Source organism: Microtus pennsylvanicus, chromosome 6 (genome assembly GCF_037038515.1).
Source record: "Microtus pennsylvanicus isolate mMicPen1 chromosome 6, mMicPen1.hap1, whole genome shotgun sequence".
NCBI lineage: Eukaryota > Metazoa > Chordata > Mammalia > Rodentia > Cricetidae > Microtus > Microtus pennsylvanicus.
In genome coordinates this window covers 18,569,579-18,587,234 of record NC_134584.1, presented here as the reverse complement: position 1 = coordinate 18,587,234, position 17,656 = coordinate 18,569,579, and the positions used below count along the sequence as shown (strand labels likewise).

Here is a 17,656-nt window from a genome sequence, read left to right as displayed (position 1 = left end):
TTATAATATACTAGTCATGATGAACACAGATGTCTGCCATGTCAATAAAAGTGTATGCCTGAAATGCAAGGATAAGAAAAAACACTGCCCTGTGCCTTTGTGTTTTATAGGCACTCTAAAAGTTCAGGGCAAGAACATTGAATTCACAAACCACTGCTTTCCTTTGATTATATCTTAATTCTGGAGGATGCCTACTGAGTTCTTAGTATCAAGTCAATCATTGGTGAAAAATGAGAAGAATCCAATTTATCACAAGTTTTCCAGTGCCATTAGAGAATAATCGACTTTTGGACATATGTGTTGACAGTCTTCAGAAAGAACTGCTCTCACAACGTAGCTTATATTGATAAAGTGCTACAAAGAATAGCTGTCTTCACATTTTCTGTTATTGGCCTCATAAAATGCCCTTCTATAAAACAGGAAATTCATATCTCAGCAGATTGCCTAGAAAAGGAGGCCATTTCATCTCTAGTCTGAGTTTCCTGATGGCCTTTAGATTACCTTTCAGAATTTAAGATGCCCCCACGCAAACACACTGGGAAGTCTTAATTCTGACAATACAACTTCACTAACTATAATCCCCTAGAGATGACATCAGACAATGTTATTTCTCCTTGATAGTTACTTTAACATTGATTTTAAGTTTTTGCCATCAAACGCTACACTATGAACTTAATCTATAATTTGAAATTGTTCTCCATGAACAGATACCAAAGTGTAAGCAGAAATATTCCACGGCCTTTGACTCATGGCCTTATATTTTTAAAGTCTCATCTGTACATTGCCCCTCCCTCCAGCAGCTGCATCCCACTGTACCCTCATTGTTTCCCACTGTCTCCAGTGAAATCTACAGATTCCTGTTGCTCTCACATTCATTGCCAGCCATTTCCTTGGTACATTTAGCAATAATTTTTCTATGCATGAACAGAGGAGGATTTACAGTGGGTTGTTCAGCACAGACCTCCATCTTTGTGTCCTGTCAGGAAATCCTCAAGAACATTCCCAGTACTACTGGGCCATGTGATTGTACTACATCTGCTCATCCACCAGTTCAAGGGACGTGATGTAGCTTCAGAATTTTATGTCAATTATAACTACTCAGGCACGCGCATAATATAAATACTGCTTCTAATGTTTCAATTTGCTATTAAAAATGAAAGGAAAAAAGTGAAACATACTCTGTGCTTGACTTTTTGCTTTGTATTTTGTCTATGAGAAGTTAACTTGGTGTGCCTTAAATAGCTATGACTTGTAACATCTTGCCACATTAATGAAAAATTCAAGTAATTTGTAGTTGGTATTATCTCAGGCATTTTCCAGTAAGACTTTGGTGAAAGCTAAAATTTAAGAAAGAGTTGGGATTTTTATTTGGTCTTATTTTTAAATTTTGTTTTGCTTTGGGAGGGAAGGTTGCAAGAGTAGACTGCATAAGCCATGGGAGAGGAGATGATTGATGCACGATGTAAAATCTACACGGAATCAAAGAAAGAGAGAAAGAAAGAAAGAAAGAAAGAAAGAAAGAAAGAAAGAAAGAAAGAAAAAGAAAGAAAGAAAATATTTTCATTTTTGGATTTAAAGGTTTAAAGGCAATCCCAGGGCAAGTGACTAAATGACTAAGTGAGGTCCCTATTAAACATATCAAAATGGACTCTGGTCAGCCCTTCCAGCATCACCCAGTACCTATGGCTTCTCTAAGCACCTATCCCCTATGCTAAACATCTCCAGCCCAGGGAATGGACTTCTATTCTCTTCCCCCAGTTTCTGAGCCTGTAATTATTCAGTCATTTTGAGTACACACTCTTTTGGCCTCTTTTCCTCTTGTTCCATGTTTCCTTTCTTGGTAAGCTTGCCAATTCTTCTGTCTCTTCTTTTCTCTCCCCTCTCACCTTTTCTCCTCTCATGGTTTAAGTAAGTCTGGACTCTTCCAGATGTCTTCAGCTACTCTTTCCTTCCTACTTACAACAAGCCATTTTTTTTCCTTAACCATATCTAGTAGTGCTCATGTTCTCATTTTCTTCCACAAAGTAGGAGACCCAAGCTGGGTAGACCTCTGTTACACACATTTTTCTACAAAAATCTTACTGTACTTGAATGTCTGCTTTTATCCTAATCTGCAAAGACACAATGGAAAACATGGCCATCTGCCAAGTGGTTGTTTTTTGTTGTTTTGGTTTTCCATTTTGTTTTATTTTCTTGTTTTACTACTTGCCTTAATTTCAAAATCTTTTATAAGTTTTTGCAATTTGAGAAATAAATAACAATGTATGAAGCAGTAACTTATTTTTCAGTAGGTGGATGTTTAAGCATTTGAAGTCAAATATATATTCTATTGCAGAAATGTTCACTGGATACAAACATATCTTAAAAAGGCAGGATAGACATCTTGTCTGAGAAAATGACCATGTTCTTTAAGTTCACAAAAACTTGAAAGTTTGTACACATTTACACATAATGAGTAAAAAAGAAAGTAACTGAAATTCAACAATGCTCTTTTATACGTCCTAATAGATGATTTCCTAAAGAAATGTCATTGTACAAGAAAGATGCTGATTATCTTCCCATCTTAACTTTAACTGATGCAACTAGAAAGTGAAAATACAATCTATAACATGATACTTCCATAGTGGGAAAGAGCTGTTCAAAGCCCATTAGTGAAATTTGAACTTGGAATGTCAGTAACAAATGAAGACTTTGTCTTTTGTGTTTTATTTGGTCCTTCCATTTTTGTCCTTTCCTCACTGTAACAACAGAACATAGGCTAAAACACTAATCTGGGCTTTGAGGCAATGCAAAAACTGTAAGATAATTGTGTGCTGTATTAGTTACATACTTTTATTTGAAATCCCAGAACTTTTAATATGTCAAAATTTATATTTATAATACTATTTTTCAGACTTACACTTCATTAAAAGTCTTACAATAGTTTCTGTTCCAATGTCAATTTTTCAGTAATAGTATTGCTCCACCTGGTGGGAGAAATTACCATTTTTTAATTGTCCATTTTTTTATACTAAAAGTAATTGAGGTATCAAATTTAAATCTTGATTAAAATAATATATTGAAGTATTTTCTAATGTTCCAAGTTAATTCAGGTTAAAATGTATTGAAATTACACTACAGCATTTTATATTTAGCTTTTCCTTGAAATGAAATTTTGGGACTATATATAGCTTATAACAGAATATTTTTGCTTGACTTAAAATTATTGAATATATTATTCTTTTAAAAAATAACACTAAAACAATAAAATATCTAAATATAGGTAATTTTGGTAACTATACAACTTATGTATTTATCTATGTTGTGTTTATCTAGGGTTTCTCTGTGTTTTACATCCTACCTTATTTTATTGGTATTGATTGATACTGATTGGGAATGCGTCTAAGATCATGTTTAATAATTAATCCACTTAGATACAATTGGCCTTTGAATATTTTCTCAAAGTAGTTGTGATTTATTATGCTCCATTACTGACTGTGCTCAGTTAAAATGTTACATCAGGACCTTCTGAAATAAATAGTGAAACAATTACATATAATTATAGTCTTTAGCTATCAAATATTTTTGAATTTGATTTATAAAGCTATCAGTGATTTACTATTGATATCTATATTTTAAAACAGAGCAAACGGATTCCTATGCCTGTGCAAATTATGTGTCTCTTTTTAGGCATCTTCCACCTGAAAGTCCCTGAGTCTTCTCCTATTGGTTCAGCGATTGGACGGATAAGGGCAGTAGATCCTGATTTTGGAAAAAACGCTGAAATTGAATACAACATTGTTCCAGGAGATGGGGGAAATTTGTTTGACATTGTCACAGATGAAGATACACAAGAAGGAATCATCAAATTGAAAAAGGTATATAAACAAATTTTCAGAATGTTGACAAACTATAAATAAAAAAGCAAAAGCAGGGAAACATAGCTACTTTTCTACAACTAGAAATACTTATGAAATATATGCTCACACAATGTATGTCTATGTTTATAGATGTATATCTTCAGTAGAGCATTAAGACCTCTTAGTTTGGTCAAGTAACATTTTAAATGTTAAGATCAATTTTTAAATAAGGTATAGAGAAAACTGCTTACACTAACATAGTTGAAATGATCAAATTGTAACTACTTAAAGAAGCACATATGTAATTTGCATTAAGCATAATTGTTAATGATACCTTAAAAGACTACTAGCTTGTGTAGATAAGATTTAGGACAGAAAAGCCATTGACTACTATTATATTGCTATTCTAGTCAAAGCTTGAAGGAAAAGAATTGACATAAGCATCGAAAGCTAAGATCTGGCTTATGAGGATTCTTTGGGGAAAATGAACTGTGTCTGATGGGAGAAGTGATTTGTGTAGTATTTTATCAGGAATTTGACTTTATTCTGCCCATTTTTCTAAAGATCTAAATGAAGATGAATGTAACAAATTATTTTGTGGAAGTAGCAAGAAAGTGATGAGGGGATCTTTAAATAATTATGTAAAAAGTAAAATGTTTTAAAGGAAGATAAACAGAACGGGAGTTGGGAAAGGAAGTACCGGAGAACTGGAGAGGGTGCAGGGAGGCAGAGACAGAATGGCTAACAGAGATGCCATGCAACAGAATACTTAGGGAAAAGGGTGCTGACAGAGAGTGAGGTTTAGTTTTGCCAACTTGACAGAATATAGAATCACATGGGAACACAGTCTTAATTAGATGTTTCATAGATTAGGTTAATTTCTGGATCTGCCTGCATGCTTCCATACTCCCCATCATGATGATAATGGATCGAATCTCTGAAACTGGAATCAAGCTACCCCAATTAGATGATTTCTTTCTAAGAGTTGCCATGCTCATGGTGTCTCTCCACAGCCATAAAACCCCCAACTAAGACAAAAGGAGGATATACAGAAAGCAGATAAAGCTAGGAACTGTGGAACAAAGTTCCACTTCTAAGAAGTACCTATAGGAAAGCACTGTCTTTGGGTTTCTATTATGGTAATGAAACACCATGATCAAAAGCAAGTTGGGGAGGAAAGAATTCAATTAGTTTCTACTTCCACAGCACTGTTCATCACTAAAGGAAATCAGGACAGGAACTCAAACAGACAGAAGTTAATACAGAAGCCATGGAGGGTAATAATAAGCTGGCTGGGTTATTTATGATGGCTTGCTCAGCCTGCTATATCACAGAAGTTAGAACCACCAGCTGAGGGATGGCACCACTCATCAAAGGGCTAGCCTCCTTTCCCATCAATCACTAATAAGGAAGTGGCCTACAGCCGGATACTATGGAGGCATTTTCTCAATTGAGGTTCATTTATTTCAGTTAACTATCTTTGGTCAAAATGACATAAAACTAGTTAACAAAGACACTAAAAAGCTCCTGACTGTGGCTGTGAAGGTAAAGTCTCAACTGGTGGAGGCATCAGAACACGAGCTGTCAGGACATACATGATTCATCAGCTGGGTGCAGTGGACCAAACCTCTGGCTAAGATAGTGCTGTGTGAGCTGCAAGGGTCAGCGTAGAGGGATGGGATTGCCGAAGCTCTGCAGCGTATAAAATTACATTATAAACTACAGTTGATGGACATTTAGCTGTAAGATTTGATGTTTTCTCCTCTGGATATTTATTTCACTTCCATTTTGAAAGATGAAATTCATTTTGGGCTATCATAAGTTTGGAGTGTGTGTGTGTGTGTTTTATTTTATAAGCAGCTTGTACTAAAGAGATGTTAGAATTTTATGAAGAATTTGTATTGAAAGTAAAATTATTTACATCCAATATATTCTGATCAGGGCTTACCTCTTCCCCTCCACAGTATCCGAGATTCTCATAACCTCTCATACTCTCATCTCCATACCCTTTTCCTTAAGAAAACAGATAAGGAAATAAAAATGACAAACAGAAGAGGACAACAAAATGAACAAACTAACACACAAAAATGAAAAAAAAAGAAACAAAGAAAGAACACAAGAAAGGCATAACATACAGGAAAACACCCATGCACGCACATACACACAGAATAACATACACCCCCCACACACATTCATACATACATACATACATACATACATACATACACACACAGTAAAATTCTGGAATTCTAGCAATGAGCCTGGAGTTCCTGAAAATTACTGGTAATTCAGCATAGCTAAATTGAAAAGCTTTAGGTTTAGTGAAAAACTCCATCTCATGTTTTCAGGGCTAACTCCTGTGGTTTTGCTCTTCCATGGGGTATACTCTCCCACTATAAACATTTCTCAGATTCCCATAGTTCTTTGTATTGGGAAGAAGCCCTCTGGACTTTTCCCAAACCACCCATCCAAAAATGTGCTTTAGCATATCTATGGTCGCCATGCTAATCTGTGCTTAATCCCTGATATTGATGAGAGTTTATTGTAGCTTGTGACATTCCTAGGAGACACAAACTCACATCAAACATCAAACTCCATTTTCCTTTGGTTTTTGCATACTATTTTCCCCATCTTTCAACAGTATTACAAACTGTATAGTGGTATACCCATCAGGACTGGGCTCTACAATTCTGCATTTCAGTTGCTTGTGGTTTTCTATATTTTCTCTGTCTGTCCGAAAGACGAGCTTCCTTAGTGAGATGTGAGAATTAATCTCTTCTGTGGGAATAAAGTATTATGGGGTTAGGGATAATAATGGATTAGTAAAGAAGCAGTTGTAGGCTTCCTCCAAATTCCATGACTTAACTAGCCAAGGGTAGTTGGCGAGCTGTCTGGTACCAGGCATGACTTCCCTCTTGATCAGTGGGCCTTAACTTAAATTAGTAAGCTATTGCTTACATGTAAGTTATATGTGCCATTACTGCACCTTTTAGGGTTATTGTGCTTTGTAGGTTATTGTGATTCATAGGCATCATATCTGTGAATGACCATTGGTTGCTTCTCTTCTAGAGTATTTGTTTGGTTTTCATCCATTTTATTTTATGTTTCTTGTTTCTTCCTGTAATAGAACATTATTCATTGTATTGACATTAAAATCAATATTTACATCTAATTCATCACCATAAATTTTACAACAACAAATTAAAATTCAGTAGACATTTGTGGAGCAGCTACTGAATACTAGACTTACCCAAGACTTGGAAGATAAAGTTGAAATAGAAACATTTTTGTACAGCTTCTAGCAGTTTTGAGAAGTGGGCTGACTTGATAGTGGTAAACTAAAGCTGGAAGTAAATACATTGCTATAAAGTGTCAATAAGCACATAGAGGGAAGAGTCTTTTAGAGAATTGGTCAAGAAAGACATGCAGCTGAAGGAAGCAAGCTTAACACTGTGGTGCTCGGATAATGTATGTTCCCAGAAAACCTGAGCAGTAATCTTTCCAAAATCTCTGATAAAGAATACTGACAAAGAGAAAGAGTCATGCCAGGGCCGTGGGGAGAGGATGCTGGGAAGAGAGAAGACCCAAGAGGAGGAGGAAAACCTATAAGCAGGGTACGACTCTGACACTGATCATGATAAACAACCATGAGTTTAGACTAAATCATTTTCATAGACCCAAAGCTCATTCACTCGGGTTGCATTAATGAAAATTGTGACTGAGGAGAAAGGAAAGAAATAGCCTAGTGATGGTACCATATACATAATCCACTAAACTGCTGTAGGCTTGGAATAGGGTGCTTACAGACATGAGATGTATGAACTGATGATGATCCTGCTGTATTTTTGAAGAGAAAAGTGCGCTTTTATAGATACTCAGCCTCCTTGGAAAATTTTATCATTCATTTGAGTAACTGTAAAGAGTATACCTAAAATAAAAAAAATGCAGCAGATGTTGCAAGAAAGCTTAAACTTCTGTATCATCACTCATTGATTATGTTGTACTGTATGGGGGGAAAAAGATTTTTCTGTACCTGAACACTCATAGATGTATTTCTTGATTAAAACCTTTGCTAAGGGTTCTTAAATAATAAAAATATACAGGTGAAAAATTTTTGAAATTTCCAAAATTAACTTGATCAACATCCACTCTTATATATATATATATATATATATATATATATATATATATATATATATATATATCTTTTTTTGATGTTGCATTAAGACTTGACACATCTCCTCATCCATGCAGAGAATCTAGCTGGGACCCATGCATGCTCCGTGATTGTTGCTTCAGTCTCTGTGAACTCCTATGAGCCCTGGTTATTTGATTCTGTCTGTGTTCTATGTTTTTGTGGTATCGCTGACTCCTTTGGATCCTAAAATCCTTCATTCCCATCTTCAGTGGGGCTCTACAAGCTGCACAAAATTTTTGCTATGGATTCCTGCATCTGGTCTCATTAACTGCAGAATGAAGCCTCTCTGTTGGGTTAGGCTAGTCTCTGGTCTATGAGTATAGCAGAATATCATTAGGAATAATTTAATTGACTCTTTTTTAGTTTTTATTTTTTGTTGTTGTTGTTTTGATCAGTAGTGTTTGGTTCTATCCTTTGACTCTGGGCTGTCCTACCTCTAGTTCCAGTTAGACCAGTCATGAGTTGGCCACTCCTACGGCATTTGAGTGACCATTATGCCAGCTTGTCTTGTGTGCATGACAAATTGTAGGTCAACAATTTTGCAAATTTGTTGATGTCCCAGTCTCACCACTGGAAGCCTTGCTTGGTTATAGAAGATGGCCAGTTCAGGAGCCATATCCCCCATTATTAGGGGTCTCTTCTAGGGTAATCCTTGTAGATTTCAGGGTGTTTTTCATTGTACTAGGTTTCCATATCTCTCCCTAACTGTTGGGACCAATTGAGTCCTGGCCTTCAGCTCCTCTTCCCTGTCTAGAGCCTTCTAATCGAATTTACTAGAAGCTGTGCCTAGCCTAGAGGATCAGAGGATGGGATTTTCACCTGTTGGCCATTGATTGCAGGGTATTTAAGCCTCCATTGTGCTATTAAAGAAGGGTATTTTGGTACCAGTGTTGGAAGGTCTGTGAGTGGGTCTGTCTCTGTGTGTGTATTCTCAACCTCCAGCCCCTTGCCCGAAGCTTGCAAGCTGGGTTCTAGCGCATAGAGAGCAGTCGGGGACCACGGAGCGCGACACTAACTCCCCTATATCCAATAACCTCTTTTAATACTCTCTTTACTTCCTTCTAACCCCTTCCCTGATTTCATTCTTTTCCTATTCCTACACACTCCCCTATTTACCTGCATAATCTTTTTCCCCTTCCCTGGAAGATCCATGTGTTCTCCCTTGAGCCCATCTTGTTTCTCAGATTTTTAAGGTCTGTGGACTGTAGTATGATTATCCTTTACACTTAACACTTAATATCCACTTATAAGTGAATATATACCATGCTTGTGTTCCTGGGTCTGGGTTGCTTCACTCAGGTATGACTTTTTTTAATAGTTTCATGATGCCCTTTTTCAATGTCCCTCAACCAAAGTATAGGTACAATGGAGTATCAATTATTCATTTAAAAACAGAAACAGAAACAAACAACAAAAACCCAGCAACAACAACAAATCATATTAATTTTTAAAGGACATTGTCTATCTTCTTTGGCAAATGTATATTTCGAATTTTCAAACATCTAATCAACATATTAGTAGGAGGCCACTTTGACATTATTATTATTAGAAGTCACTTGATGAAAATAAAGATGAAAACAAAAGTCTATACAAACCTCAGGTTACATTATGTTCTAAAATTAGTTAGAATATTTCCCCCTTTGCAATCTCAACATGGAAACCTAATGTAAGGGTTTCAGTGAAAAATGAAGTTCATCAGTCACAGTTTTACATACACCGAATTCATTTAGAAGGTCAAAACTCTATTTGAGAAATGAATATGTAGTGCTTTTAAAAGAACTTCTTTAGATTTCAATTAAAAGATTCAGAGATGCAACTAAGGAATAAAGTGTGAGGTTCTTTGCTTTTTATAATTATTTTCTTTTTTAGCATCTGCTTTAAGCTTTAGAATGTTCTGTGCTGTGAAGTGAACATTTCCATTGTGTTTTATCTTTTATCTTACCCTTGCTTCCTATTTACTACTTTCATTTCCTTCTTGTCCTCGGGGGAGCAGGGATGTAGGTAGATGAATACAGTGCTCAGGTTTATATGCGCTGAGGAGAATGGAGGAAGACATCCGTATTTATTTTAGTTTTAAACTCAACCTTTATTCATTTTATGAAGATTCAGACAGAATGTCATTTCTCTGTCACTTTAAATTCAGAGTAACACCATGACACTTTAAAAACTTCTTCAAGGCACAAGATATTGAAAAAAAATAAGGACACTGACTCACTTCATATCATAGTGTACTGAGCTAAGAATAAAATATCAAAATCATCTTAAACATTGTTGAGAACTGTAGCTATAGGAATGCTAGCAAAACAAGAATAAAAATGTCATCAAATTTGTTCTCATGTAAAAAGTGAGAGATGGGTAACATTGAGTAAGAAAATATGATAGTTTAAAAGCTGCATGAATTATATTTTTAAAATAAATAATTAATAAGTGAGAGTAAGTTGTGTATTTTTTAATATCTATACAAATAAATAATTAATTTAATTAAAAACATTTCAAAACAGAAATTACAAACTTATTCAAGGAAATATTTTTTGGTGGTTTATCTCTTGTCTGTGTAATTATAATATTAGAATGAACATTTATGTTACAGAAAGTCTGATTTAGTAACATGTAAAATTTCACCAATAATTCTGTACTATTTCAATAAAATACCTTTTATTAACCAACAGGTGATAATATAACTTTGTTAAGTAAGGAATCAAAATGTTATTCTTTATTATAATTTAAGCAACTCTACAAATTCAAAAATCTTTAAGTTGTTATACTAGCTGGCTTAAGTTCTATTTAACATTTATATAAACTATAGAAGACATTAAATTCAAAGCAGAATTATTTCCAGCATGGATTATTAAATTCATTACTTACTATTTATGCAAACAATGGGCAGGTGTTAATGAATTCTGTTGCAAACTTTTTATAATGTATTTGCTGACTAACCGGTAACTTTCCAAAATCTTCCTTTTAGCAATATTGAAGACTTTAGATTCCTTTTCAGGTAATTCGGTAGTTTAGCACCACCATGTGGTTGGTTTGGAGAAAAACTCTGAAACATGACAAAATTTGTACATACATCTGCTATTTCTCTAATCACTTTTGTGTCTACTTTGCTATGTCATAGACACCTAATCTTTGTGTCTATGAACATTAGGTTTCTCTTTTAAAATGTATCTGGATTCTCCTTTAAAAACACTTTAACTGGCACTGGAGGAATGGCTATGTGTTAAGAGTGCCCTCTGCTCTGCCAAGGGGCCTAGCACCCCCGTGGCAGTTCACAGTTGTCAGTAACTCTAATACCGGGTGATTCAATGCACTATCCTAACCGCCACAGGCACAGCATGCATGTGGCAATCAGCGCATGATATATATTCTTGTCAGTCACTATGAATGTATGTATCGCACATACATATCATAAAAACCTCAATTCAATTTTCTAGACATCTAAACATCCTCAATTCTAAATTATTGAAAATTTGCAATACTCAAGGTAGATTTCTGTGCTATCTTTTATATTTAAAACTCTTAAAGTTTGACTTACTATTCAAACGATATAGCAATATATTTCATATCTGCTCTCTACAGAAATTTTTATATTTGGAGTTAGAGATATGACATTATTGCAAGTAGATAAAGGATATTTTATTTAAGCACAAGGACTTGGTTCAGATCCATATTCAGTTTGGAAATGAGACTACAATCCTAATGCTGTGGAGGCTGTTACAGGTGGATACATTGGGTTCAAAGGCCAGTCGAGTCTAAGTAAATTGATGAGTTCCTGTTTTAGGGATAGAACCTACCTAAAAGCATAAGATGAAAAGCAATAATGGAAGACATGTCCTATGGACCTCATATAAAATAAAAAGCCTTTCATAATAAGGTATAAATGCATACACATACATCTCCACATGGATATACACGCATATATGAAGCCTCACATAAAATGTAGGTATAAATGCAAAAAATATTCTCCTCCTCCTATTTTCTCCTTCACACTTCCTAAACTATGAATCTGGCGAACCTGCTTTCCAGTCACTGGACCTACTTTTGCCAGCTTTTTTTTTCCGAATCACAGTTAGCACTCCACTATCCAGCCTATATTTTGACCTAAGTCTACTTTGTTCCTCATTTCTAACTTTGCATCGGCTTCTCTTCCTGCCGTCCCACTTACTTCTCTTTTCTATCCTTTGCTCCGGAACTGAGTGTATGAAGCTCCATCTGAATGTCCTCTGTGAGTCCTTCTCTGCCATTCAACCCCAGCAATGTACAGAAGAGGCTTCACAGTCTCTGATGCCATTCATGGTATATTCAGCAGACACAGATAAGTAAGATTACAGGACACCAGACTGATTGCAGTTCTACACTTTATTCTTTCTACAAAGAAAGCCCTGCAGGATGAAAGTTTTCATTAATCTTTTCCCTACTTCTTTCTTTATTACCAAAATGCAAACATTTGATTATAATCTCCTATGATGCATATGGTACATGCTTTTAAAATATTTGTTTTCATTATGTTTTATGTCCCCAAAAGTAGTTCACCACATTTATAGTTTTACTGCATAAGCAAAAAATATCACTCCAGTACATAGACGGTTTTAAATTATCATTGGCTAAAGGAGTACTTTAGGTTGGCTTACTGTTCTCATTTTTGGTATATTGATTTTTTTTATTTTTAATCGCATGAAATGCAAAGCTAGATATATTTTATAAATATTAAAAAATAAAGTTAATTACACAAATGGAAAACATGTGGTTCAAAGAAGAAAGAAAACTCTTTCAGGCAGATGCAGCTTGCTAGAAATCCTAAGTTTAAAAAGCATAGGTGTTCTACTATGTGAAAAAGTCTGTGTTAAGAAATTATTTATACTGTATTAAATGATACATGTGTGTGTTTTAAAATCAATAATATAGTATTTTATTAGATATTTTGTTATTTTTAGGAAAATATTTGCTGGATCTGTGCAGAGAAGTACTAGATGTTCTTACAGTTTTGTATTTGATTTGGTTTGCGTTGTATCAACTACTGGATGGATTTTAATATTATTGTCATTAATTGCAGTCATTGGAATAGTGCCACTTAATTTTAAGTTAATTTATTAAAACTGCTAATATTTGGCAGTATTGTAATAAATGTGGAATCAAGTAAAAATATTTGCATCGAAAAAAATGACTGAATATCTAATGAATAGTTTTGTTTTAAGATTTTTTGAACAAGCTGCAAGAAAACTGTATTTAATAAATTACATAATTTATTTAGAAAATATTTTGCTTGAAAATTTGGCTTTTATTGTACACATACACATATGGAGGAATTTTACTTCAAAAGTTCACGTTTCAGTCTGTTTCTCCCTTACAGGCGCATTCTTACCTGGTACAGAGACATCTTTGAATTATTGAGTGCTTGTTCACATTTTATTGAAATATTGACTTGAACACTTGCACTCTGATTGTGAAATATGCCCAGTCTCTTGTGCCTATTTTCAGACAAAAAATTGAGATTACTGAACGTAAACCTATGTCTCTGAAACTGATTCTTTCCAAAACCAACGTCTTTCTGATTGCTTTATCTTTATTCTCCAGGAAGAATAGTAAGCTTACATTACAAGATGATGTTGCCAATATGTTTCTGTCCTGGCTTAGTCTGTTAAAAACTCTGTTTCAAATACTTTGTCCACAAGTGATCTCTTCCTTTTCAGATAATGACACCTTCTGATCATGAGTTCCTTGAAAACATACCATTTCAATGACTATTAAGAATTATTCAGCTCTACAAGGCAGAATCTTCTTAGTGCAGGATGTATTTTTGTGAGAGTGATTGATTGCCTTATTGTGTTGATGAAAAATGATGCATGTTCATCACGAAATATGGAGCAAAAGGACAAGAGGATGTAAAGATTGACAAATGATAATTGTTGTTGGTCAAAATATTAGTGACCATGTCCTTTATTCAGGACTATTCAACAGGAATTATGAATTGCTGCCAGGATATGAACCTTAGGGACCATTTCCATGCATACAATTGCCACCAGACTTTATTTGCCTGTGGTTTAGTGCTGATATTTATTTTTGCACTAGATTTTGGTCTGTAATCATCCTTAATTTCTATCGTTTCTGTGACTGACTATATGAATACATCTATCCTTCCTCATAAGTAGCCTCTGAGAAGGTAGCCCAGGCTGTTTTCTTCACTTGCTTTGAAAACATCAAGAAATTAAGTTGGAGTATCAATCATATTTCAAATGAATAGGTACCTTCCTTATAACTGTATACTTTGCTTTTCTTTAACACTTAATAGCTTGATGGTTGATATGCTATTATTAAAAGGCCATTCCCACACTCAGTTTTGGATCACACAATACAGATGCTAGCCATCCTTGGGGACAGAGTAATAATGATGATGACGATGATGGTGCATTCTGTGTGCTCGTGTTACTTAGTTTTAAATTCATCAAAAAGCCAATAATGAAATCTATCAAATTCTACATAATATTATGTAGAAGCAGGAACTCTAGAATCACGTGGAGAATAACTCACCTAAAGGTTAACAACTTTTACAATCATTGATGTTGAGAAAATAATTATCTGATTGTAATACTCTCCATAGTATTGACATAACAAAAATGTAAAAGGGGAAAGTCGCTATATAGCTTTAATAATTCTTATGTATTTATTTATTTTTTTGTTTGTTTATTGTTATTTTGAGACAGGATTTCTCTGTGTCCTGCAACTCAATTTGTATCCCAAACTGGCCCAAAGGTACAGATCTGTGTGCTTCTGCCTCCGGCTTGGATTAAAGGTGTGCCACACTACCCAGCCTAATTCTTCTTTTTTATTTAGGGAGATATTAAAACTAAATATTCCATTTTAGTAAAATTGTCAGCGCTTATGGCATAGCTCCTTACAATGTGATTTTCCCCCTGCAAACCTGACTATAAGTGACGTATTTCTAGCTAAGGGGAACGGACGTTGTCACACGCAGTCTGCCAGTCTATTTTCCCAATCACTTTCTTAACCATCTAGAAACATTTTTAAGATCTGTTGGGCTGTGAGTAGTGTCAGAAGGTTTGCATTTACTTTGTATTTATTGTGCAAAAATGAAATACACTCAGCTTCACAAAATTCAATTTCATCACGAATAGTTCATTTTCTAAAATTCTAAATGAACCTTGATTATTTTGTACTTCTTTTAAATGCTGGCACTTTATGGGGATCATTAGCCAATTAAGCTCATTACCCCTAAATTAAGATGGTAATAAGAAGAATGAGTGGTTACATGCAATCAAATGGCTGACTGCTGATTCTCTCTGCTCTTACTGAGATGCAGCGTTTTGTGAGGAGAGGTTGCTTAAGTGTCAGGGCCTTGAAGAAGGAACCATGACTGGGATGTAACTGTGGTGTTTCTCTTAAAATTTTTCTCTCCAGATGTCAGTATGTAAATTTTCAGTTGTATAACAAACCTATACATATAAATAAGTTATTTCCTATCTCTGTCTGTCTTTTCTGTCTGTCTGTCTCTCTGTCTCTTTCTCTCTTAACCTTAACTAAAGTTTTGCCTACTGTTTTAAATCAGAAGTTCTGAAAAGGAATAGTCTAGCCTGTCTTCAAAATAATGACTATTAGAAAAGAGAAAGGGATTCAGAAGTTCACTGTCCTCTCTTTGCTTGAAATTGACATATGAGTAGGGATCCAAGTTCATTCAGACTGGTGAAGTTTGTAAGCAATAAAAAATCAATAAATAAATGAATTTCAGGTTTATCTGGAATGAATTTTCATAGTTGCACAAGTATAAGCATTTCAATTTGTAGGAGAAAGCAGGGAGAAAAGTGAAAAGAATGTCATACTCATACTTGTGTCCTTGCTGTAGGGAGAGACCACTTCCCTGCTGCCTGGCAGCTTACACCTGAAAATAACCTCGCAGAAACTCTATTCATTAAATCGCTGCTTGGCCCATTAGCTCTAGCTTCTTATTGGCTAACTCTTACATATTAATTTAACCCATTTTTATTAATCTGTATATCACCATGAGTTTGTGCTCTACCAGCAAAGTTTCAGCATGTCTGACTTTAGTGGTGGCTCCATGGTTTCTCTCTCCACCTTCCTTCTCTCAGCATTCATTCAATCCTCGCCTACCAAAGTTCTGCCCTATCAACAGGCGAAGGCATTTTCTTTAGTCATTAACCAATAAAAGCAACACATAGAAGAACCTCCCATATCATTTCTGCATTTCTGTTTAAACAACAAGGAAGGCTTTAAATTTAACGTAGTAAATATACATATAACAAAACAGTTATCAAGCAAGAATTACAGTTACAGTATTTATATCTACTTTATCTTTTATCATAACTAAGGAAAACTATAACTATAAATTTATTCACTCCATCAAGGACTCCAGAGGATATATTACCTAAGTAAACAGAAAGTACAGTGTAAGCAACTTCTAAAACTGTAGAAATGATAGAGACATCTCACTGCCTAGACAATCACACAAAGTTCTTTTGTACCATTGGTGTATCCATCTTCAGCCTAGAGACTTTTCCATGAACCAGGAAATATCAAAGACAGTTCAGTCACTTTCTTCTGTATCCTGAAGAATGTCTTGCAGAGTATTTCATGAAGCAGAAACCCTGAAGGATAATCTTACCTTTGGCAAGTTCAACAGTTATTTCTCTGTGGGTCCTGCATATCTAGTCAAGCATTCCAAGCAAGAGCAGTTTCTTGACCAAATGGCTAACCAACACCGTAAGGAACCTCTTTGATACCCATCTTCCTCTTGAAGTAATTGGTGCTGCCAGGAGCATATGTGTCTCATTGTCATTAAAAGTATTATGTTCTTAAACATTTTAAATGCCATATTCTGAAGGTCTCTGAAAGATTTGAAGAGTACCTTTCTAACTGAAATATATCTCTATACATCTAGAAAATCTAACTAACATGACTACAAGCTTAACTATTATAGATGATTATCTATTAACCTATATTTCTTAATTATACATGAATAAACACAATAACTTTATCAAGAGCAGTCATATACCTATAAAAAGTTTGACCTAAAACTTTTTAGGTTAATATCAATAACCCAAGATCCATAACAATGCAAAGTATCCATCTTTATAGCATATCCCCCTTTAAATGTAAAGAAATATTTATGCACAATATTTTGGAATATGGGCATAGTTATATCTCACCAAACTGCTTCCTGCTGTTTGCTGGCCAAATTATTTTCTTTGTGGTGGTTTTTACAGCAACCTTTCATGGGGTCTTGTTCCATCAAATCATATTTGTCTGGAAGCAATCTATCTTCTGTGGAAACAAAAGAAGAACCTCTTTTCCAAAGCAATATATCTTTAGACCCAAATTTGGAATATTGATACATTTATAATATACACGTTGGTTTAGCTTAGCATTCCATACAATATACATAGCTCATTCACAGTCAAAAAATTCAATATAACACAATAATATACATAATCCAGACTCTTTGTGTATAGTACATCTTTAGGTGGCTTGTTTTTCTTTACTCCTTTTAATCTGTCTATACTGTCTCATTAAAGATTTTAACCTTTTTTAAAAAGCATTAACTTTATTTTATGACTCTCTATACTCATTTTCCTCTCTCTTCCAAGTC

At 34.8% G+C, this 17,656-nt stretch overlaps 1 protein-coding gene across 4 annotated transcripts in view; it reads left to right on the top strand.

The window, feature by feature from the left end:
- The window catches only part of Cdh12 (cadherin 12), a 788,260-nt gene that overhangs the window by 739,467 nt on the left and 31,137 nt on the right, over nucleotides 1-17,656 (top strand). For all 4 annotated transcript variants that reach the window (XM_075975840.1, XM_075975839.1, XM_075975838.1 and 1 more), the window contains one exon: nucleotides 3,670-3,857. In XM_075975840.1, coding sequence (XP_075831955.1) covers nucleotides 3,670-3,857 — 188 coding nt within the window. The remainder of the gene's footprint in view (nucleotides 1-3,669; nucleotides 3,858-17,656) is intronic.